This window comes from Onychomys torridus, chromosome 1 (genome assembly GCF_903995425.1).
Source record: "Onychomys torridus chromosome 1, mOncTor1.1, whole genome shotgun sequence".
NCBI classification, from domain to species: domain Eukaryota; kingdom Metazoa; phylum Chordata; class Mammalia; order Rodentia; family Cricetidae; genus Onychomys; species Onychomys torridus.
Genome location: NC_050443.1, coordinates 136,158,052 through 136,183,855, shown reverse-complemented (window position 1 = coordinate 136,183,855; position 25,804 = coordinate 136,158,052). Strand labels below are relative to the sequence as shown.

Here is a 25,804-nt window from a genome sequence, read left to right as displayed (position 1 = left end):
GCTTTGAAAGCTCACAAGTAGCTACTTTTTGTGTGTACTGGGGAAGTGTAACTGGTAGTGATCACATGAAGTAGCCACTGTGACTGTTAGAGGGAGGCAACTACGGAGCTCTGCATGAGCCATCCTCTCTCTTAGGTCAGCGGGTGTTTGCCCTTCCTGGTGTAGCTCTTTCCTGCTGCACTCAGCCTATCTGCATTTGAGGGGGAGAAATTTGGGGGTTTGAGACCAGAGGAATCTAGATCAAAGGTATCTGTGGAAAGATGTGATTTCTAAGGGATCCTGTGTTACCATTGACTTTTCCTAGGAAGGGTACTCAGCTTTTGCTCTGTATGTGGTTACCAGGATGTTCTCTTACCAAATGTTCTCTTTGAAAGAAGTCTGGCTCAGTCTTCACCTGTACATCAGCCCTGTGACCACCAGTGAGAATATGAAGTTGCAAATCAGGCATCTGCATAATCAAGAGTCCTTCGGAGTACTTCCGGTGACAACAGTATACTGTCTACCTCTGCTAAGCTCTCACTGGTTCCTGAGCTCATTAGTTGTCTTGCCACAGGCAGAAATGCCACTTATTCCAAATCCATTGATAGCCCTTATTTTCTCACTTGTATATTTTGCTGAAATTCAGGCAGCTCCATGCATTACCGGGTGTCGAAGTGAAATTATCCAGACACCTCATTCTTTCTAATTTCCTGATGCTGGGTTTTCTAATTACAAATATTACAGAAACTAGTTTTTGTAAGTCAGAATGAGAGCAAGTAACTCAAGCAATTTCTTCAGGGTGAGTTGAATGCAGGAGACTTCCTCCATCTGTCAGAACACAGCTGCTTCAGGTACAAGATAAGTGTTCCACGTTGGATGACTTATATTTCAGCACGTAGTGAACTAAAGGAAAATGTGTGTCTCCCAGTGTTCAGAATCCTGTGCTGAATTTCTCTGAGTCTTTCAGGGAACATAGAAAACTCACTTTTATTCTGTTTTCCTAGAGGGTAATATTTAAAATACTAGAGTTAATAACTGTGTGGTAAAGATAAGTTAGTGTTATCTTTAAATCGCTAGGTTGGTTTAGATAGATATAATCATCAAATCCATGTGTACTTTTCATTGTTATGCTGTTTACACATGAAAAAAAATAAAAATATGTCTGTTCGTTTGCGAACACTGTGGTAAACCATAAGTGAGCAGCTGGAATGTCTGTCCAAACTCTGCCTTTTGGTTGAGGCTTTTGCCTTCCTCCTAAGCAGGCACACCAAGAAGGAAATGCACTGTGAGCATCATATCTCAGGCAGAGTGGAGCATCTATGTTGAGGCCAGCATTCAGAATGGGTTTCTACCGGTCCATGACAGCACTGCACCGAGTCTTCTGAGTTATCATATGATTCAGTGCAAGTCAGCAAAGTTAGAAGCAAAGTTTCCTTCCCTTTCTCCTGGGCCCTACGGCACAGCTCTCTCCCTTTGAGTTCCATGCCTCACCACTTTCTAAAATGGTCCCCAACAAGGGTTGTATTCAAACAGAATGAAAATTCTGTCTCCATCGTTCTCATGGGTTTAAAGTCCACCTAGCAGGGTTCTCATTTTCTAAACATGAGCTCTTTCGCTAATGTAACCATTAGGAAGCCATTCTGGTCTCAGCCTCTGAAAACATGGGAGTGGCTGTGCTCACTCTCAGTTTGTTTTCAGTCTGAGAGCATGAGGAAAAGTATCAACACTCAATACTTCTTTTCTTTCCCTGATGTCTTGATATTCAAACTACCAAATAAGAGCAGCAGGTTACCTGAATAAAATGGCTAGCTGTTTCCTCCTCCCAAGAGCTTGTTGTGTGCTGGGTATTATGTGGAGTAATTAGCATTACTTTACTGATTATGGCATCTACATTCTAACTGAGGAAAATAATTCTTTGTAGAGATTCATTTCACATAGAAAAGAGCTGCTGTCTGATTACCTGGCTACTTATTTCTAGGAGGGCACTGACCAAATTGTGTATATGGTAGCTGTGATTAGGACAAAAAGTAGCTTGATGCCAAGCAATGGCTTCACAATTAAATATTAGTCACAGTTGATAAGTTCTCCCTCGGCATTGGGATGTGAGTGTGTGAGGTGGATGTCAAGTGACTTCCACAGAGTTCTTAAGTGAACATTCTCCAGGTTGTTGAAACCTACAAATTATTCTAAAGGTGATGGGTGAAAATGACTACATAGGCCATGTGATAATTATTATCATAATTCTCAGTTAGGTAAGATAATAGGAGTGATGAGATGGCATTGTGCGTAAAGGTGTTTACCTCTAAGCCTAATAACCTGAGTTTGATCCCAGAACCCACAGTACAGAAAGGAAACCAATTCCTAAAAGTCATCCTACATACACACACACCTTGTAGTACATTAGATCACGGTGAAACGTAAATAAATGAATAAACGATAGAATTTTATTAAAGATCAACACATCTCAGACTTCAAGACTGAAGAAAGTACTCGTGTTCCTACTATGTCCAGTAACTATTTGTGTACTACTGTCCTTGGGTTGGTCTTCATTAGATTTTCATTCTCAAACAAGTGTGATCTATTCATTCATTACCTTGTGCTCTTCCATGCTATCAGCCTTGAGAACTAGTGACCTGACTGTTTAATGTAACAACTACATATTATAAAGTGGGAATATGCTTCTCACCTCTGCACTGTAGGACCTAACTTTTAGATCAAACCACATTCTTTTCCTTAAACAACACTGAAAATGTGGACTTAATTTCAGCTAAAATTTTTCCAGATCCCACACATATATTTATACAGAAGGTTAAATATTGATCTTTAGTAAACTGCAAATTGATTGCCTAATCATATGATTAAAGAATGGATGTTCCAGGGGCCTTTTATTTTGACTTTACTGTGTCTGATGATGCAAACTGTCACTCAGAGGACAATAGCTCTGTAGTGAGCAGCCGTTTTGTAGTGAGCAGCCATTGTGTTGAGGAAATGGAAAACCTTGACCATCTTACCACTGAGCTGCACTGACGTACTGACTTCGAGCATGGTATTTCTTCTTACAGTTACATTTTCTGCCACCCCAGACTGATATCATGTCTCCATATTGAGAGCAGGAGTGGCATTTGGCATTGGATTATCCCAAACCCAAGTCTCTGTCCCCTGTTTTTAGTACTTCGCCATTTTGATTTTGCTTTTTGAATTTGCTTGTGACTCTCTGCTTCCCCCATCTTTTTTTTTTTTGGTACAATGATTCTTACCTTGTCTTTCCCCAGTCCGTTTCTGACCTGGAGAGACGTACAGCATGTTATTGTCAGGACTTCCCGTGCGGGACATTTGAACGCTAATGACTGGAAAACCAATGCTGCTGGTTTTAAGGGTGAGAACTTCTTTCATATTCTGTCACAGGCAAAATATTTTTATTTTTCCTCAATTTTCAATGGAGACTAGGAAATGGAACCCTTCAAACAAATCTTTAAATTTTGTGCTCCCACATGAAGAGCTCTTTGGTCTTTTAGTACATACAAGGCAGGGATTGATTCTTTTTTTAATTAGTAGTATACACACATGGCAGATTTCCCACACTTCCCACATCTTAGGTCAAGTTTTTAAAGATTCAACCAACCCCCAAGTATAACTGGCCTATGGGACTCCTACCTGCCTTAGTATTTGCTTTCATTGATTCTCTGAGTGGTATTTTTATAGCGATGTGTTTTTAAGTTTTTCATCTTTACTTCCTCATATATAACTGACATACATTTCTCACTGTAGCAATTAGGCCATGCATTCTGTGACATATTATTTTTACTACTCCACAAACAGAAGAGCAGGCATGTTTCTAGGAATAAACCCAAAGTGTGGATGAAACTTCCTACCGCACGGTCCCCAGCAGCTGCACGGAACACAGAACATACACGGAGTGTTGTTCCCAGAGCTGGAGCAAGTTACATGTCCTTCTAGTGCTCTTCTTAACAGTAGCCATCATCTGTTTTGTCATGGATAATATATATCATAATAAATAGAAAGTAATTACTTAAAGCATTTCTAAAGATTAGTGTATTTACTCCAGTTGCAAATGACCTACATTTTAATGTGTGGAGTTATAACAATAATTACTTTATATCACAGTTACAGTCTCAAAATTTTTCCCAAATAATTTTATATCATACTAATTTTTAGATCCCTGTATGGAGAAAACAGTATTCTACAGCTTAGAGAATCTGTTATCAGTGGCAATTCTGGTACTCGGAGCACTGGAAACATGATGACTAATTCTAAGGAAGCCATTCATTTTAAGATCCTTAATTGTTCCACATTTAAACATTATGGAATCTGAGTAACATCTACATAATATCATACATAGGAGCTTAATATTTCCTTAGGGAACTGTGTCCAGTATACCCAGATACTTATGCCAAAATGTATATCCTTTTAAGATTCTTTGCAGATAGCTCATGGTTAACTCCTCCTTACAGGACTTATGAATCTGTCACGTATTCAGCACATATGACCAGTGACTTAATGTTTTTGCATAATCTACTCCATACTTAGAAAGAGAATACCCTTCTGCTCTTGGAGTGTGGTCCTTTCGTTGGCTGTAAACTCCACAGAGCAGCATGTCAGTGTGCTCCTTAGCTAAAGAACTGTAAATGCCTATTGTTGTCCCATTCTAGGAAGCCAATGTGAAGATGCCCCAGTCTCAAAATTGCAATTGTATGGGTAATATGAAAATTATTTGAATTTTTCAGTTCTTCAGAAAGAAAAAATAACAGAATGTAAATTGCCATATGTATGTTTCATGCTGATTAGTGTCAGCCTGCTCCTAAGTCCTCCTGGATAAACATATGAGCTGTACTGAGGGAAAGGGACCAACATGGAACCTTGGCTGGAGTGGCCTTCTTAGCAGAGGGGGCTCACCAACAAAGCACATTGACCTCAGTGAAGCTGAAGAATCAACTTTAACCCACATAAACTTCCTAGTTTTACTTACTCCATTTTGGCAACTTGAAAAGAGCAAATGGTTCTAATAAAGGATGCAGCTCTTTGGAAGACCTCTGTTGATTTTGGAGCGGGGAAAACAGGGGATTTAAATGAAATCAGCAGACCCAAACATGGATTTCAAGGGACCGTACACTGCTTCTGGCGAGGAGAAAATTGTATTTTACTATTGCACGTGGCAATATTTAGTATAATATTTCAGTCTTCTCTTAGACGGTTGCCAAGAGTAACAATTAAAGTTCATTTTTTCATAGATGAATTACTCGGAATGGTCTAGGCTCCCAGAGGAATTGTTTTGTAATTTTGTTGATGGCAAGACCCACATTTCATCTAAACATGATCATAATAAGATGAATTCTTTCAAAGTTATTTTCTTCCTTATTCTAAGCATTGCTATTACTTCCCAAGTGTCTCACCAATAAAGGGGACTAGGGCAGAGGCTAGCAGGAACAACATACTCCAGAAATGAAGGAATGCACATCACCAGGGCTAGAGAAAAATGGACTGACTTTTTATGAGACATAAAGTCAAGGATAAAAGGAGCTAATATTGGAGAGATTTGTGCAGTGATAGCCGAGCAAGAATTCAAGGTTTAAATCAGATCCACCAGCAGTAGAGGCCTTGCTTTGCAAGGACCCACTTCTCTTTTTGACAACAAAGAGCAGCATGTCCTGTGGCAGAAACCTTAACCATGGTGCTACCTCTCTCACCTCTCCCACTCCTAACCCTGCGCAAACATGAAATGAATTTGAAAACTCCTGGATGAGCTGGGTGTGTTGACACCTGCCTGAAATTCCACCGCTTGGGGGGAAGAGACAAGTGGATCTCTGAGTTTGAGTCCAGTCTGGTCTACATAGTAAGCTTCAGGACAGACAGACACACACACACACACACACACACACACACACACACACACACACACACACACACAAAAGAAGAAAATAAGGTAAAAAGAGATGGAGGGAATAAGAAAGAGAGTAGTTTCACAGATTGGTTAGTGGCTACCACTGGAATGGGGATGTCAGTATCCATGACAGAATTTCCCTTTCTCATTGAGGAAAGCAGAAGCCAAGGTTTGGACATCAGAAGACTTTGTAGTCTCCCTTATCCTAATAGATTCAGAAAAGCCCACGCCCCATGGGGATAAATAGCTGTCTCTCACCAAACCTGGTAGATCTGTCTTACATGCCCCCGCCCCCCGCATTTCTTCAGGCATACCTAGATACCACACACCAGCAGCAGACCACAGAGCCGGAGCTAAGGGAGCTCCAGAGGGTAGGACTACTCTCTTCAAGGCTGACTTCATCCATGCTCAGCCACTTGTGCTGTGTGGGTCTGAACTAGAGAAGCACCTCCCTTCCTGCAGCAGCCGCTCCTGTGCTCAGGTTCCCTATCAGTGTAGGAAGGACAGGACTCTGGAAATCCACCTGTTTCTCTGAGTAGCACATTGGTGACTACACTTCAGAAACTGTGTTTTCTGTACTTCTATAGCAGCAGTCTGCAAATGCCCCCAGAGCAAGAGCAGTTCACTGTTTGGGAAACTCCAAAGACAGTAGCCACAGTCAACACTTGGCTATGGATGCTACCTTGATTTTTAATGATTCTAATTGGACTCATGGGATTCTGTCCTGCTGATCAATGATAGTAACAACAGCAGTAATAGTAACCTCAATGTAATTAAAATGTCTCTTACAGCAGGCTAATTTTACAGAATAAACATGAGGAAATGAATGTGCACCTATGTAATCCTATGTAATCTTACTAAATATCTATTTGCCTAGTCCATCTTGTGAATTCTAGTCAATTTTTAGGTACCTTTTGACTGTATACCTTTCCCAGAGTTAGTTACTTGAAAAAAAAAAAAATGCTATGAATGTCACATGCCCATGAAAGACTCCACTTGAGAATGTGTGTGAAAATGGAAAGTCATTCATCTTAGAGCAGATGTAGGATTCTGTCAATGAAGAAGTAAAATGCAAACTCCAGTATCCCATTGCTGAGCAACATTCCCAAAGCCAGAAGATGACTTCAGTATCAAATGGTTGACATTTTATCAAGATTAGTGCCCCCCATCCCATCTCTTTCCTGTTATTAAAAAGTCTCTTCTGTTTTTAATCCCCAACCCATGTGCCTTTAAATACACTAGTGAGCTATTTCAAAAGAGCTTTCTCTACCCAGGTGGTTCTCCTCACAGAATCCAATGAATACTGCCTCTTCATTGGTCAGTTCCTAAGGGTTTTCTGAGCACTTTCAGCCCTCCAGCCAGAAGGCAGTATGGAATGTTGGAGACTATGGGCTGGCATAATATACAGACACAGAAGTTGATATGGGTCTTTTGGTTTGGGAAGATAGGCTGTCACACGCTATGTAAACTGGGCTGGCCTCAAACTCATTATGTAGGCCAAAATGGCCTTGAATTTATAGCAAAATGCTCCTGTTTCTCCTTCCTGGATATTGGAATTACAGACATGTATCTCCATGCCTGGCTGACACACTCTACTTTTAATCTATTCTAACCCCTGACAACCCCTCCAGGTCACATTAGACAGAAGTACCGGTAGCACTGTACTTGACCACAGCACAAATGTCATGGGTCTGATCTAGATTGTGACAAGCTCTTCTAGCATTGCCACCCAGGAGCCTGCCCAAGATGTTCATCCAGACATTTTTCTATAGTCTGGGGATCAGAGTCTGGGAAAAACAATAGGTTTTCTTAGGCTCTGCTTTCCTCTGCTGCATCACTCTGAGGAGACCACACCAGCCAAGCCTCTGCCCTCAGTACCCACTCTGTGTGGCTGATTCTTCTCCCCAAATCCTGCACTGAGCTTTGAGGGTATAGTTGTGGTTCTGTGGAATGCATGAACATCTCTTTGACTCAAAGTATTTGTATTTGGATGATATGACTGTGTACAGTTGAACTCTCTTCTATCTAGGAACAGAAGTAGATTTCAGATAATAAATTAGGACCTTCTGTCATCTTTACTAGGCGAAAGAATGAAAAAAAAAGTCATTGAAACTCAAAAAATGACCACTAAGTGAGCGAGCTTGCCACGCCCTTCATTTCACTGCCCTCCCAGACTATGTAAGTCTCTGTTTTTCTACCAGCATGTTGCTGAAACTTCCCCTGTCCCCACTGACTCTTTCCTGGACCACAACTAAACTACTAGATTTTTTTTTTTTTTACTTCTAACTGGTTACCCACAATGGTAAAAACAATTGACAGTCTAACATGACTTCTTAGCCTCTCAGATCTTAACTTTTAATCATCTTTTTTACTTGTAATTGCCATCATTGTATTTCCATTGGTAGGGAATGGTAGTTTTAAGATGTTACAATATATTTTTAGCAGCTACCTGTCTTTCAGTTTGTAACACTTATTCAAAAGAATTAGAAATACAGAAACCATTAAGCATGCCATGTGTTAAATCAAAATTGGATTTGGTTTATTTTTGTTTTGAGAGTATGAAGTGATTTCTAATGTATTGTCACTTGAAAGGGTAAAAATATTTATTTTATTATTTCACTGTTTGAATAATGTTACATCTCTACTACCTGCCTGTAGATTCACTGTTGGTATGTGATTTATACTCCATAATGCTTGGATGCACAGTGCTTTTAACTGGTATTTTATGTTTTTGAAGAAAGGTCAAAATGCCGTGCTATTCATATGGCCAGTGTGAACAGTGGGATTAGAATCAGATGTGGGAGTCTAGTTAGAACCCATTTGCAGAAGTAATATGATTGTTACTGGAAAGTAGAGTGAGTAGACATGGCTTGTTCTACTGACGAATTTGCTTACTGAAAATACCAGTTGGCTATTTTCTTCATTCTACACTTTCTAGCATTATGTTCACTGAACTTACATTCTTCTTGTATTTATTGACTCTGTGTGTGGTCTTATCTTTTAGCTCATCCACAGAATGGTGTGGCTCACATACAACGGGGGAGGGGAGGTCTTACCTTTATTCTTTGGTCTGGTGGATGATTTAGCAAGATATCTAGATGATAACACTAAGTCCCTGCCAGGAAACCCTGCTTAGCTGGTACTTAATCTAGGTTCTTGCCTCTAAAATGTTTGCTTTTCTTTTCTGAATAGCTAACTACTAAATGTATGACACTTAAAAACATTTACAGAGGATAAAGAGAAGTTTTCTCCCTGTTGAACTTCCACTGAATGGTAGCATTATATTTGGTCAGGCTGTATCAGTCATGCTTTGCTTCAGTTTTTTGTTCTTCTGGGTTCCAAATGCACAGTTTTGTACTTAAAAATCCACCTTCAGGACTTGGAATGTAACACTGTGGTAGAGAGCTTAGCTAACATATGTAAGACCCTGGGTTCCAATCCTGGATGATCCACATGTGCAGTTCTCCCCCACCCTCCACCCCCCTCTGTCTCCCTCTCTCCCTCCCTCTCTAAAAACAGAATTAAAATTTTGGCTGCATAGTTTGCCTGTTAGATCTATGCCAGATTAATTAGTTATTCAAAGAGAGTTATAGGGGAGTTTTGTGGGTTTTCTCATTCTCTTATTAACCAAATGCCATTATCTGTGGTCTTTGAGGAAACAAGTCCAGGATTTGTACCTTGGCTTTTGCAGAATATGGGAGCTAATAATAAACATAATGAAAAGGCTGAGCAAAATAAAAAGTGGTTGAAAATAGAAAGTGGCAAACATATAAAGAGTCATGAGTCTATTTCCATGTGTTCTCCACCCCCTGAAATAAAGATACATAAATATGCTGTCAATGAGAATGTTTGGGGGCTGAAATTTACTAAGTGACCTCAAATGGGCTAGAAAACTATGATTTCTAATAATTAATGTGTCTTTAAACTTTTTTCCTCCCATAATCCTATATCAATGATAACACAACTTCACTTAATTTTCATACTGTAATGTTTAAATGTCATGTTGACTTCAGTCTGTTAAATCTCACAGGTTCTAATTAATTGCACCTATATAAGAAGTGATAAAAATCTGAAAGAAAAAAATCTTACTGATTCTTTAGCTATTAATATGCCACATAAAATTGTAAGCAGAAAACTTGGTTTGGCAATGTGCAAAAGCTTCTACTTAAGAGAAAGTTGACATCTCTGTAACCAACTGAATTACTACTTCAAGAGAGGATGAACTGATGTCCCTAGTCATTTTTAACTCTTCTCTTAGCACAGGTGTTTGACTCTCCTTAAGAGTGGTAGATCGTGATTATTTTGTAGTGATGGTTGATATCTCAGTTTAGAATAAAAGCCATCAGGCTCTGATCCCTAAGGTTTGAGAGTCATTATCAGTGGAATCCTCCTCTGGTCTAAAATGTGGGAGGTCTAGAAAGTTAATGAAATGAATTCAATGAACCACTGATTCTGAATCCAGTTCCAAAATAAAACAGAAAGAACTGAAGGCAAGACACAGTCCTATCAGAACACATTCACACATATCATTGAGAGACTGTTTTGAAATTCAGCAATCCTTATTTAAGGTTTTCTATTTATTCAAAACAAGAAACTCATTCTTCATGGTGGTTTCAAAGCATGTACCACTCAGTCAGACAACCTGGGGTTGAATCTCATTTTATAAACAAATTAGTATATGTAGTCATCCTTATACATTCTTAACCCACTTTATTGAGATAAACTTACATGTAATGAACTTTCTGTTTTCCATGTCCTGGTGCCGTGTTTTGACAGAGATATGCCATCACCACCATCAAGATCTAGGCAACTACTACTGCTGCCCTAAAACTTCTTGTATTCCTTTCTTGTTCTGTGCCCTACAACCACACTGTGCAGCCATTGATCTACCCTCTTGCAGAGTTTATATCTATAGGATTAATTGAGTATGCCTTAGATGAATGTGGCTTCCTTATCTCTAATGTTTTTCAGATACCTTTATTCCAATAACTATGCCATGAGGCCATTTCTTTCTACTATTAAGTTCCATTCTTTTGTGGGTGCCATGAATTTGTATTCTCCTTCACTTTTCCATGGATGACTTTTCTTGTGTGCAGTTTGGGGTCATTATGAGTAAACTGTTACTAATGGACTAGTCTTTGTAGACATTTTTTACCATTAACCAACCTCTTCTTTTAACTGAACCCCTGAAAGGGAGGCAGGGGTGGAACCAAATGCCTAACAAGCCATAGGTGAAGCAAATAACATGTACAAGACTTGTCTGTAGATTCAATGAAGCAAGCAAAGGGAACAAGGAGAATTTAGCCCTGAGGCCTGATGGTATACACCATGGGAGGCAGAAGCTAAAATATCATGAGTTCTGCCAGCCTTGGCTATATAATAGAACTCTGTCTATTTAAAGGAATGGCAAAGGAGAATTTGGTATAGTTCTTCCCTCATAGGATGTACTTAAGTAAAGTTATTTATCATCTCCATGTTGTTCATTATTCTAATACAACATATTCGGTTGGTAGTCTGCTGATGTCTTTGGATTTAAAAACTAGGCATGTAGAAGTAAATGTACATGAATCAACGTTCTTAGAATAGTGAGTGACCTGGAAATGATTGTCGCCATCATCACCTTCCCATATTGGCCTCACTTCTTTTTTTATTAGATTTGTGTGTGTAGGTCCTCTACATGTGTGGAGGTCTGAGGATAACTTGAGGAAGTCAGCTCCTCTACCATATGGGTTCCAAGGATTGAAGTCAGGTGGGGATTGAACCCAGGTGATTAGGTTAGAGGAAATCACTCTTACCACTGAGCTATCTTGCCAGCCCTGGCCCCACTACTTTTTAGCTACATACCTCCTGTATAGTGCTATTCTCATTGTTTTTTGCTGTTGTCTCCCATCTGGGTTCTTGTTTTCATTTTATATTTTCAATGACTTTGGGTTTATGACTCTGGATAAATGGTTACCCTCCTCATTTGTGCTTTCTGCTTCACGTGAGGTTACTTGGATGTTGAGAAATGATGAACGGGGCTTGGGGATTTAGCTCAGTGGTAGAGCACTTGCTAAGGCCCTGGATTTGATCCTCAGCTCAAAAAAAAAAAAAAAGAGAAAGAAATGATGAACAGACTCCACAGTGTTTAAGAGAACAGAACGTGGCGGTGCTGATGAGTAACATAATGAATGTAATGACAGGGGAGGAGCTTCTGAGAGCTTTAAGGTCACAAAGACCCAAACTTGTCATAAATGGTGTCTTGACTTGTCAGTTCAAACAAGGGCTTCCTATTGTTTGTGTTTCCCTCAGCACGTCATGGGAGAAACAGCTTTGGTAAAGCTGCAGTTCAAAGGAAGGAAGAGAAAGGACCCAGAGTGTGATGAAAAGGCAGGTGTGATATGATAAGGAAAACAATTTAAAGAAAGCGAAAGCACAGCTGCTTTAATCATAAGGTGGGGCATTCTCTTTTGAGTTGAGGTATATTTTGAGCCACTATGGTGACTCAAGAAAATGAGCTGGGTAATAGCAGTGACTTCAAGCAAGCTGATTCTAGATACTAATCTGATGTCAGTTTTATTTCCTGAGTTATTGGTATGAATTCATTGGTTCTATGAAATGTCCGACATGATGACATGTACATAGCAAATGGGCAGGCTCCCTGGCAGTGACTGCTTTCCATTATCTTAGTAAGCAGTTTTGTACTCTTGACCTTAAGACTTCTGACATTCAGAAAAAAATTATCTTGTTAGCCTCCTTCAAAATGAGGACAGTTACATATTTGAGATACATAGTAATCTCTACCAGATCTTGTTGTTTTAAAGGATTTTTTTTTTAAAATAGGTTTTTAATAAGCACACAGTAAAGGAAATGGTAAGGAAAAAAAAAGATTGCTTTTATAAAAGTGGCAGGCCAGAAATTGGGTGTTGAGAAGGCTTCACAGATTTCCTTTGACCAACATCTTTTTAGCTCTCACTACTCTGAAGCATAGCCTTCAGAAGTCACTTAACTTCTGGTGTCTGAATTTCTTTCTTAACATACAGCAGTAGCCTTTGGGTTTGTCATGTGAGTTTTGCACATATTTAAGAAAATAGGTAATTTCAGTTCTCATCTTGAGTTGCTATAGACTGATAAGAAATTTATAATGACTCTGGATTCTACAATTTGTGCGCGCACGCGCACACACACACATAAACACACACACACACACACACACACACACACACACACGCATGCACATGTGTTTTGAAACCCTCAGGGGCTGCAATACTTTGGCTTCTTAATATAATAGTTTTGTCTAGAAGTATTTGTTTCCATTTTTTCCTTCAGGGTACCTTCAGAGCTCAGGCTTTGTGTCCAACTTTGTCCCACAGTCTAAATAGTATGTACCCTAGAAGCCTAACATCCTCACCATGTTCTAGGCACATATCACTTAACATCACAGGACATAAATAAATGTCACAAATGTCCTATGAATGGTTGTCAGGGCTTCCCTGTTGGTCAAACCGGTTGTATACTTCTAAAGGAAGTCAGGCTGAGTTGTAGAGTAGGAACTGAAGCCTGGCCTGGAAACCACCCCCCAAGCTATTAGAGTGAGGAATGTTCACTTACTCTAGTGTCACTCATACTGGCCTTCCCTTTGCTTCAGTCTCAACTTTCTCAGAACCTTCTCATCAATAGAGTAATGCAATGTTATTAATTTATAGTTAGTTCACTGCTGCTTCTACCACTAGCTCTTGACAGTGCTTGAAGAAAACTCTCCAGCTTATCACTATTCTCCTTATATTTTATATACATTTACCCTTTATACATCCAAATGAGTTCAACACTTATTAATTTAAATGGCAATTATTTCATTTGAGGTTCAGTAGAATCATATTCCTACTTTGAGGGAGAGTCCTCATAAACAGCATCAAGTACAAGAAGACAGAGCAGGGGAGAAAGGCTCTGTTTAAGGCTTGTAATGATCTCATTGATCTGTCTTGAGCAGATCTTCACTAGAGATCATCTTTTCTACAGAAAGCGGTTCTAACACAGATGGAGCTCTAAATATGGAGGGGAGATGAGTTAAGGAAAAATGCTTTTGCTGAAATTCATATGTGCCTCTGTTTGAGCTCAGGCATCTATGTTCCTGGCACATACTGCATGTACCACTGACATGTGGCCCATCAGGGTTAAGAGCTGTAACTTGCTGTGTCCACACTATGACAGGTGTCTGGACACTGTTGGGACTGTCATGGGGTCCATAAGATGAGCAAGAGGCAGAGGAGCCCTACAGAGCCTCTTTTCAAAATGATGCTACAGCCCATCTTTTTGGGCATTAGAAAGATTGATATTTGTACATATGTCTTTAACATAGCCCAGATTCCAAGTCACAAAGAAATCCTGAAGATTAGTCTTCTGCCACTTCTATGCATGACTTCCTAAGGCCACTCTAGCTTGATGGCAGGATGGAATAACATGCCAGGCAATCACACTGCAAAATCCATGTGGATACATCTGCTGTGAAATAAATAGTTCCAGACTTCTGTTTTCCTTCAAATCTCAATTCAAACTTCTTACAAGTGTTCACGTCTTGCTAGCCTATGGCATTTCAAAGCAATTAAACTTCCATCACACATCCCAGTAATGGCTACAGCAGATTTCATTTTATAGGGTTACACCACGAGAGATGCTACGCCCTGAATTTCCTGTTATCCTCAAAAGAGTCAAAAAGAAGGGTATCATGATTGTTCACAAGTGGGAAATTGCTCCTTAGCACTCAGTGTCCATCTTGCACCTATCTATGCATGCCTGCTTAGATGTAATGAAAAAAGAAAAACTATCCCAAGTATGATTATAAAATAAGGTATCTTTTCCAGATGAATCTCTTCACATGCAGGGAAAATCCCTTGTAGAAGTAGCTAAAGAAGGTCATTTCTTAACAAGAATTGGGGAAAGCATGATGGGCCAGATGTTAGACTACTTTCTAAGCTTCACATATTTCTTTTCCTGTGTGTGATATTTTAATGCATTTTGAAGAAGAGAGCAGTTTCTATGCAGTTCACTCAGTTATTTGAATAACTTAGTTGGAAGAAATATTGTGTGTTCATAAGAAAAATAATCAGTATATGTAGAAGAAGTTCTAAAGACTTAACTGTAGGGTCCACGCCTTCACAAATGTTCTTTTAATATCCATGAAAATTAGTTTCTTCTGCAAAATATGAACAACATATCCTGTTAATAGGATTGTTAAGATTTTACTAGCTGGCACACAATAAAATACATATGTTAAATAATATTCCCCTCCCTTTTAGAATTTCATCCGTATATATATTTTTTTTTCCTTTACTTTTTTATTTTATGCATATGGGTGTTTTTCCTGCATGTATGTCTGTTCACAAGGTGAATGCATGGTGCCCTCAAAGACTAGAAGAGGACATAAAGTATTCTGGGCCTGGAGTTCCTGAGAGTTGGAAGCCACCATGTGGGTGCTGGAGACTGAACCTATGTCCAGTGCTCTTAATTGGTAAACCACCTCTCCAGCCCTGGGTATACTATTTTTAAGAGGCATGTTTGGTGCATAAAATTATTCAACTTTCAAGGCAGTGTGATAACTTGGTCCAATTCCTGAGTCGCTTTTGTACATTGTAACAACGGTTTCGTTTGTGTGTTTGTTTAACCTCAACTCAGGCAAGCTCTGATTCTATCCTAATAATTTGTAGAATTACCACTTTAAGTAATATGCATCTAAAGAAGGAATCATCTAGGCTTGAAATGGGCAAAATAACACATGCACATACTAATTCATAAAACCTTACAATGTTTTCTTAGAGAATTCATCAGTATTCAGGAGAGCACATACTAAAATATTTGGTCCTGTATACTGTGTTGCCCACTCTAATGTCTCGTGCTTTGGGCATGAGAGAAAGAAGGCTGGGGAACCGTGTTCATATCCTGTGGTTGCAAAGCCTATTCAACCAAGCTGACTCTAAAGAAGCGGCCCTCTGTGCTATCATCTAAGCATCACCAGAAAACGTTTTACAAATACAAACCGAGGGTGCCTGGGCACTAACATATCTCAAGTGTGTGGGGGTGGGTGTGGGTGGGGGGGTGTCCCTTCTCAAAGTGTATGTTGCCCTACAGTTTGATGTGGAACTTGCTCTAAACACCTCGGCCTTGTCTGCTGTCTGTCAGCTCACAGTCTCCCTCAGGCTTTGTCAGTTGGACCCTGACCCTCTGTTCCAAATGTCACCTTGCTCTGCTTGAAGGAGAAGCAGTACTACAGTTATACTGCTGCCACGGCTCTGTCCTTCCTCTTACAAGCAGAATGCCCCAATAGTCTGAACAAACTGCCTCTTTCCTTGACTCCCTACAGGCCCAGGTCCACTCCCTGCTCTCTGAACAGGCTCGTTGTCCTGCTGACCACAGTCTCCTGTCTTCCTCATGACACAGCTCTTGCCAGTGTGCCCATCTCCCTGCTTTGTATGAAGCAAAGATGGCTTCTGTCACTGGTTCCTCTCTACCTCCTTTAACGGCAGACATTCCTGAGAGTCCCTGAGGACAGTTCTTTGAGAGCTCTGAAGGGGAGGGTCTACCCCAGACACTTTTTCTCCTCCTCCCACTGCCACTCCTGCTTTCTTTCTCTCCCAACCCCATCCCTGTACTCTTCCTCGTGTCTCTACTCCACTGTTGTGGCTTGCTTTCCCAAGTGGATTCTGTTTTGTTCCCCACTCTATTACAAGGAGTAACCTTAAGCCTGAAAACCTGTTGAAGGACAGGAATATTCCTGAGAAGTCCAGCACAGGAGGTGAGCTAGCTTTCCTCCAAGGGAGATGACACTCACAGCTATAGGGAGTGAATTCTTCCAGAGTGAGAGCTTGAAATCAGGTGAGCCAGAGGATCTATGAGCAGATAGGATAATCAAATCTCAGCACTTCTGTTACCAGGTGAAATTGCCTGTGTCTGGTGCTCAGCTCTCACACCAGGAAGACCCAGTCTGGGAGCCAGACATGTGCTCAGCACAACTCCCCTTTAGCCTTGGATCACAGGCTCTTAGAGTACATTTTTAATCTTGTTCTCATTATTGTCTAGAGACAATCATATTTTCCCACAAACAAGTAAAACTGTCATCCAGATATGCCCTGGGCTGTACTGGATCTCCTCAAACTAACAAAATAGTTTCCCCACCAAGAAATATTTCAGCACCTTTGAGAAATTATTTGCTAATCACAACCATGTCAAAAGCAAATAAACAAGAACTAAGCGGAAAAAAACAATGATAATTTAACCTTTTATCTTTTACTTTTAGAGAATTGTGCAAGTTAAACAGTAAGCATATATGTCTATATGTGTATCTGTAATAGACTGTCTGAACGTGTCAGTATATATGTCTATATGTATCTGTAATAGACTGTGCAAATGTGTACTTATACACATATCCATAATATGTAGAAGAGAGACCAGAATACTGTGCAAACGTGTACTTATACACATATCCATAATATGTAGAGGAGAGACCAGAATACTTTCTAAACTCTCACTATTCATCTCTATAATGAAGAGACTGTCTCGCTATCTACAGCTGCTAAGCAAGCCCATCCTAAGGGAAACTTTGAAGTGCAGCCCCAACAGACAGCCAAGCGTCTGGAAATCTTCCACATGCAAGCTGTCAGTAGCACTGGTGACACATGTTTAGATGCAGTTGGAGTTGTTACTAGAACCTGAGACTCTATGAAGAACAAGGGAAAACAAACACAGAGCATGCAGCAGAGTGCAGGTGCCAGCTGCTCTGCTGTCCCGCCCCTGCTGAAGCCTGCATTTTGCCCCACGGAGCATAAGAAAGTGTTGGCACTGTACTTCTACTTGCCTAAGAAGCTTGGGAGACTTCCACATGGTATCTGTGATAGAGACGTTGAGGGGATGTCAGAGAAAGGGAGGGGTCAAAGTAATGGTGATGCTGAGAGCATCTGTCCCAGATGCTCAGCTGTGGCACTCCAACATCAGGACCATGAAGAACATAACTCACCACCTTCTTACTCTCAAACACATGATGTTTTCATTTTCCACTGTTCATTTTTGCTTGAAAAGAACAGTAATCAGGCATTGACACCAGGCACATGGGACATGGTAGCCTAAGACAGTGCCCCAGCCCCTCTTAGTTGTGATCCTTCCTCCCCTTCCTGACATTTGGCAACATCTGATTAATGGGCACAAGAAGGGCTCTGTAGTAGGGCCAGCTCTTCAGAAAGGAGGTATAGAACATTGAAGATCAAAGAGCCCAAATGTGCTAGGACCAGAACAGCTGCAGACAGCTCTTGGACTTTGGTTCAGGTTTCCACCCATTCCACAGATCAAGCAGCCTCCCTCAAGCCAGGTACTGAGAGAGTTGTCTTTTATTGTGGTGGCTTCCTTACAGGGAAATTGATTGATAGTAGATGACATCCAACAGTCACAGATGACCTTCATTTGTCCTATGGGGGTGTCCTCCCCACTATTCCCTGTGGTATTCTCAGTCACACCAATCCCTTATGACCACTCTTCTCCCAGCCACTGATTCTGGTGGTTCTAGTTTTATTAGTGTGCCAAAGAACTGCATGTCTACCTCATTGATTATTTAACCAGGAGGTTCAGTCCTGGCGTCTGCATCTAACTAAAGCCTAGACATCCATCAAAGCACAAGCAGATGTTTTCTACTTAATTGATCTCATGACTGCACCTCTTAGCATCAGTAGAGAGCTTACTACACACCAGCCTGTGGCAGCTTCCTTTACAGCCATTGTATCTTTGAATGATTCTTACTCTTTGGAAATACTTTTATACTTGCAGTAATTACACACTTTGATGTTTTTATTTTTTCATTATATTTAAAATTGTTGCCTCACCTCATGGTTGACTGAGAACATAAATCATTTTCTGTTCCTTTTGGGCTTTCCCTGTTCAGGGTAATGTCAAATAGATAGTTTATTTCCACAATCCATCTAAGTGATGTGATAACTAATTAGGTCAATTATTAGCTTATGCAGGCTCAACATACCTTATCCTTGGGACTAGAGGTATTTTGGATTTGGGGATGTTGGCATATATTAATGCAGTATCATAGGGAGAAGGGCCAAGTGTAAACAGGAAGTTAATGTATGCCTTCTGGACTCCTTACATATGATTCAAATGCAATCATGCAGCGTCATAGTGCCCCTGCATTTTGACTGCAACTTGTTGCGAAAGGTCAGATTTGGAATTTCCCACTACCCATTGTCACTTCTGCAAAAGTTCAGATTTAGGACCTGAATTTCATATTTGGAATTTTAAGTTAAGGACATTTATTTTTTATTGATGAAGTACACTGAAATCAACCCTTCAGTCAGATACTTGAGTTCATTTTGTAACCATGTTCTACACATTAATAATTCTGCTCCCCATAACAAGCACCATCTTGGTTCAGGTTGCTGAATGATGAATGGTGAGTGGTTCTACACCACTCCTCAATGGCAGCTTTCAGTCTGTCCAGTAATGATATATATTTCCCAGAACATGGAACTTTTGATTTTAAAGTCAAGATAGAAGCTGAGCATGATGGTACATGCCTTGAATCCTAGCACTTACCAGACAGAAGCAGTCAGATCTCTGAATTCAAGGCCACTCTGGTCTACAGAGCAAGTGTTTGAATAGCCAGGGCTATGCAGAGAAACCCTGTCCCAGAAATAAAAAGAAAAAGAAAGGAAGGAAGGAAGGAAGGAAGGAAGGAAGCAAGGAAGGAAGGAAGGAAGCAAGGAAGGAAGGAAGCAAGGAAGGAAGGAAGGAAATAAAATCACAATAGTCCTAAGCAAACCTGGACACTTAGTCTCTTTGGATCCCAGTCTGGAGAAAGTCCTATCAACCTTTACTAGAAGATGCCTAGACCTTCCTGTTAGATTTCAAAGGAACTCATGGATAGATGCTGCTCACTCTATTTGCACTGTCTGTCAGTCACAGATCAGTTATCAGGTTTCTTCCAGGCCCCACACAGTTCGCCTGTGTGTTGGATATTTGCTGTGTTTTTTTGCACTGGATACTGCAAAGCATTTTGCACATCTGACAGCTGGTAGCAGAAAGGCCCTCAGTCACTTCAGAAAGCTCAAAAACTTACAAAAAAAATGTTTTCAAAAAAAATTGTGCCTCTTGTGCTCAGAAACATCATTTATTTTTCCTCCCTGCTGAACTTCCTATCTTTCTTTCAGATCTGGTTTTGCAGATCGCTGTCTAAAGCCATTGCTTAAATTAGCAGAATTTGCTTTCAGCTCACATGGTTACTTACTTGCATGCTCAGTGATTAGTGTCTCTCAGCACTTCTGGTCTCATCAGAAAATGGAAATACACCTGCCAGAGTATTATCAATCTTCCTGACTTCTCTTGTCCATCTGACTGTTTGAAGCTAGTAAGCCTTTTGATAACTTTGAATTAAAACTCATTATGCTTCCAGGACAAGACAATGCCACTTTTTACAAGCTGAGCTGCTTGCAAGAGGCCTTTTTATGAGGTCTCCATTCCTACCCTACACATATAAAGACATAGATGGGTACACAATCCAAAGGGACGCATGTAAGTGATGCGAGCTATTTGGCCCCTGCCTCCCTCACATGCTGGAATGCAGCTGGCCTTTCTTTGCCCTACTAAGAAATGAATTTGTTTTCTGATAATATGCTTAGGCAGCTTTGCTTCAAGATTGCCAAGGACTTTTATACATTTGCCTTGTCCACTCAGTACCTTTATAATTATTTTCTGAATATTAACTATCGTTGGGTGGAAGCTGGCACTACTCATAGGCATGGAAGTTTATGGTTGGGATCCCTAATCACATCCATGTTAATAATAAAAAGTTTTGTTTATTGCACAGAGGGGTTCTATTTGATCCTGTGAAATTGCATTCAGGCTTCAGTTTTGTTCAGAGTTTGGTATGAGGTATATGATTAAGTACGTATCCTTTAGTGATAAAATAGCCCTGCCACAACAAGCACCATGCATTTGCCACCATGGGAAAAACTGTGTACAATGACTCTTCAGTACACTTCAAAAGTTACTGATAACTTCACACAAGTTAGAGGGGAAGAACCAGAATTCTTCATTCCCATCACAGTTTTCTAATAAGCATACCTTGTCACTGGTGAGTTAGTAACTTTGTGTCTGTTCTGTTCATTCAACTCACAAGTATTTACGTAAAGCAGACACCCTGTAGCCAGCCGGAGAAACAGCACCCTGCAGTTCTGTGGTTCATCAAGGTGATAGGCAGGCAAGTGAAATCACCATGGTAGAAAACCAAAATCACTATTTTGGTATTGGAGATGATTTTGAGTATGAAATTTTTACATTATATTTTTTAAAAAATCATAGTTGCTTCCAAGCTGCTCAGTGTTACTTCCCCTCCTGACACCACAGTTTTAAACAGCTTATCTGTCCAATACATTCACTGTTTAATTACTTCCTCATCAGTATTACCAATAAAACAGATAATGGCCTATCAACATGCATGGAGTTGATGCATTGCCAACAAGAAAAATAAACAGATAAAAAAAATTAACATCACATTTTTCTTCAGCTGTGTTACCACATCCATAGACAGATGCACAATTCTGAGTATTTCCAAATATTAAAAGTCTCCATTACTAACTCAGCAGTTAACTCTTGTGGGTCCATTCAGTTTTCACATTTATTAATTCTAGTCTAATGTTTTCTTCTGTGAGCTGTGGCTCCTCGGCCTCCTTCCTTTACATCTATTTTGAGTGCTTCCTGAATAGACCATGGCCCTAGAGGATAGGAATGGAGTTGGAAGAGGAAACAACTTTATAGCCTTCATAATGACTTGAGGTGCTTTCCCACTTAACCCAAGAGGTGGCTCAGCAGGTGTGAAGTGCTGGTGGTATTTCATGACCCTTTTTGTTAAGCTATGTTGTAATGGGTGTTAGCTGGACAGGTGTGGGGTGAGAGGATACACAGGAGCAGACCAAATGTAGCTGAACTAGGTTCCAGTGCTCCAGTTTGGAACTGCCCCAGCAGAACCTTTGTTCTCCCTAACATGCTCCCCTTCAGACCCTCAGCATACCGCTCAAATCTTCAGTCTTAGTGCTGAACTGAAGTAAGATGGTAAGTTGTGCTAGTTTAGAACCTACAGGATGGGGCATACTTGAAAGCTTCCCCAGGGAAGGAAAACCCTGTAGAATATGTGTAATGAAATGATATTGGGCCCGTGGGTGATGGTTAAAGAAGAATGGAGAATTCACAAAAGATCTCCATCACTTCCTTAAGCCTGACCTTCTTTTAGAGTCCTTTCCAAAAAAGTCTTGTTGATGAGTTTGCACTAATAATTGTCCGTATTTATGGGAAGAGGGTAGCATTTTAATACGTGAATATAATGAGCATGAATCAAATCAGGATGATTGAGATTCTTCTGTCTCCTTATCATGCTTTTGTTTGGAGAGCCTGGGCCCCCTCCCCCTTTTAAAACACATTATAGGTTAGTATAAAGTGTAGTCCCTGACTCTGGACTAGAATACTAAAATTAACTTCTCCTGTTAGCTCTTTTACCTCCCATTCTCCAACCTCCCTGCCCTCATCCTTCACAAGCATTCTGACTTGGCATTTCTCTTATATTTGATATTCCTCTTTATCTTTTTAATGACTTTATATAATATTACATAAAAATATCAAAATTGTTCATAGTAATTACCAGTTTTGTTGAGGTTACCAATGACAACATTTGCTTGTATTCTTTCACCAGTATACTTAAGATATTTTACAATGAACTTACTTTTTAATGAAGAAAAACATTTTAAGAAAAAGTATTAAATAATAAAGATAGCAAAGCTATATATATAGACATATATATATATATATATATATATATATATGTATGTATATTAGAGATTCCTACATGTACCCTTGCCGTAGAAAAGTAGATTTATTTTTATATGTTTGGAATGATCTGTCTAGCTCAGCACCTGGTAACAAAATAATGTGTAAGTGTTCTCACCTGGGATATATAATACTATTCAGTGAGCCATGACAGGATCCATCATAATATTCGCAAATAAGGAAATTGTGGGGAAAACTATTTTATTTTGCTTGCTAAGTATTATATAATTATCAAACAGCATGAATTAAACTATCGCTGAGTTCTAGTATGATTTTTTCTTTTTTATATGCTCTAATTTCCAAAGTTCCCATGAAATCTGTAAATGTACATCAGACCACTTCCTCCATTGAACATTTTTCAATGAAGCTCGAGTACAAGATCACATAATGATTGATGAGTTAATATCAGTTCAGTTAGCAATACAGTTTTAAAGCACTCTGCCTTGTGCAGTGCCTGTCACACAGGGACCTGGAGGGATGGAGGAGGGACAGAGGGGTCAAGGGATGAAGGGTGGACAGAGGGTGAGCAAAGGGGCAGATGGTTCAGTTTATAGGATTACAAGGAAGAAGACGGTGGATAGCGTTGGTTGGATTTCAGTAAATCTGTTCACTTTGTATTGATCTAAAAAGACTTTAGGAAGTAGATGAACCAGCTATGTGTTTGGGAGCTCAGAGTAGGCAGTTCTGTGCAAAGAGAGAATAAGGAAAGTTAGCACAAGGGCTTTAGATAGGAAAAGTCAGGAAGGCTCAGGATCCAAGCTTTCACCAGACACTGGAACAGAAGGGCTTCCAAGAAGCAAGGGATCAGTGAGGAGGTTGCTTTCAAATTTGCCCAATGTGGTATTCTAAAGAATTGTGGATTTTAAGCAACCCATAAGCATGGGAAGCTATGAGATTTTTGTATAAGATAGTTAATGCAATAATAAAAAACATGTTTTAGGCACATCAGTTATAAGATTAACTGTGTTGACTCTAAAGATACAAGTGTGGTTTAATACAAGATTTTAAGTATTTAACCGGGATCTCAAAGTATTTTTAGAAGGAATTGAACATGTAGGTTTGGCTGCACCATCAGTCAAATAACTCTGTATTTAACTGACATTGTGGAGACAGTGACATCAAATGCAGGTCTAGATCAGCATAGATTCTAATTTTAAACTAATGGATTTGAAGGCAAGAAACTAGCATAAAAGTCTAGAAGCCTCCAAATATTTTATGCACATAATTTAACAAATTTTATATGCTAAAAGAAAGATAATAATTTATGCCTTTGGGGGTATTTAACCTAATTGCTAGAGATGTCAGAAAATTGATATTTCTTGCATGTGAGTTCTACTTACACTGAGAAATTGTGTACGTTATCATTTTTCTTTAAGGCTATTAGTAATTTTAAATTATAAAGCAATGATGTCATCATTTTCAATACAAATGGTTAAGTGGGGTCTTGGATCCAAATAATATGAGTTGGAATCCAGCTCAACCACTGACTCACTGGTCAGTTTGGACAAGTGTCTCTCTGTGCCGTGGTTTCTTCATCCATGAGTGATGACAGAAATCACACAAACATCACCAGATTGTTGAGAGGACTAAATATAAAATGTAGACTAGTGTCTAACATGTGGGGACAAGTCATAAATGGCCATTGTACTGCTAGTAATATTGCAGAATCAATGAATGATCCACACTGATCTTGTTTTCTCCTTGTGATTATTTGGTTTGCTTTTCAATTCTTGCTGGAAAGATAGTCAGGATCACCCAGGTTATGTCTGGGGTGTCTGTTGAATAGCACAGTGAGTCAGTGTGGGTAGCAGTTGATCTAGCCACAGTAAAGCTGACCTACCTCTTGCCTTCCACAGTGAGCCACCTGTATGGATTTGGACTGATGGATGCGGAAGCCATGGTGATGGAGGCGGAGAAGTGGACAACTGTTCCTCAGCAGCATGTGTGTGTGGAAAGCACGGACCGACAAATCAGGTAATGTTTGCTGCTGCCAATAGCCTGACAATGCCCAAATTGAGGCCAGAGCAACTGCTACTGAACATGGAATCTAGAAGCATATAGCTATAAAGTTGAGGTAGAATGTTATACCCAACAATCCTTCCAAGGGAAGCCCTGTACTAATGGGCTATCCTATATTTCCTGCTTGCCAGTGTCCTTGCTTGATGAAGCATGAATTCTTCCTATCTTTATGTGCCTGAAACTTAACTACATACTGCATAGTTCTCTGAAGAGCGTTCTAAACTAGATAGCAAATGCTATTGCACATCCCTCAGAGTCGTGGAGCAAGTCACTGCGAGCTGCTTGATCCAAAGAACAGCATTCATCTCAGGGGCCTTTTGGGAGTTCTTGGCTTTCTCCTCAGAAACCTCTCTGCCTGGAAAATTTAGTGAACTGTATTTCTGGTTGATGATGAGTACACAGCCTTATAATCCTAGGGAAAGGTGTTAGTTAGTAAGCACTGAAAATGGGACGAAGTTGTGGTTTGGTTTGATTTGGTTTTAAATCTTTCCCCATTCACCTCTTTCATGGCACAGAGTAAGAAAACAAAAATAAAGGGGAGGGGAAAGTTGATAAGTATTTATTTACCCAGCACATATTAGACAGAAGACCTTTGGCTCCCCGTCACTTGTGCCTTTCCCTTTAAGTGACCCAGTCCTTTGCATGACTGGCACTGTTGTCCCTTAATATCCAGTGAACAGCTGCTGCCCATGTTGTACTCTCGTTTCAGGCTCTCGGTCCACTCACCTGATTTCTGCCATGTGCTTTGTTCATACCCCTCCTCTCTCTCCTGCCAGGACCATTCGCCCCAACAGTGCAGTGCGCTCCATCTACAAAGCCTCAGGCTGCTCAGATAATCCCAATCATCATGTCAATTACCTGGAGCATGTAGTTGTGCGTATTACCATCACACACCCTCGGAGAGGAGACCTGGCCATCTACCTGACCTCACCCTCAGGAACCAGATCCCAGCTTTTGGCCAACAGGTACATTGAGAGCCTCTGCCTACCAAGGTGGGGAACAACCATACTTGCTATTCTTCAAGGTAGCTAGAAATAGCTGCTCTTTATTCCTATTCTGGGGACC

At 40.1% G+C, this 25,804-nt stretch overlaps 1 protein-coding gene across 2 annotated transcripts in view; it reads left to right on the top strand.

Annotated features, from left to right (window-relative positions):
* The window catches only part of Pcsk5 (proprotein convertase subtilisin/kexin type 5), a 427,807-nt gene that overhangs the window by 227,058 nt on the left and 174,945 nt on the right, over positions 1-25,804 (top strand). For both annotated transcript variants that reach the window (XM_036173949.1, XM_036173956.1), the window contains exons 10-12: positions 3,252-3,355; positions 24,577-24,694; positions 25,516-25,704. In XM_036173949.1, the coding sequence (XP_036029842.1) occupies positions 3,252-3,355; positions 24,577-24,694; positions 25,516-25,704 (411 nt within the window). The remainder of the gene's footprint in view (positions 1-3,251; positions 3,356-24,576; positions 24,695-25,515; positions 25,705-25,804) is intronic.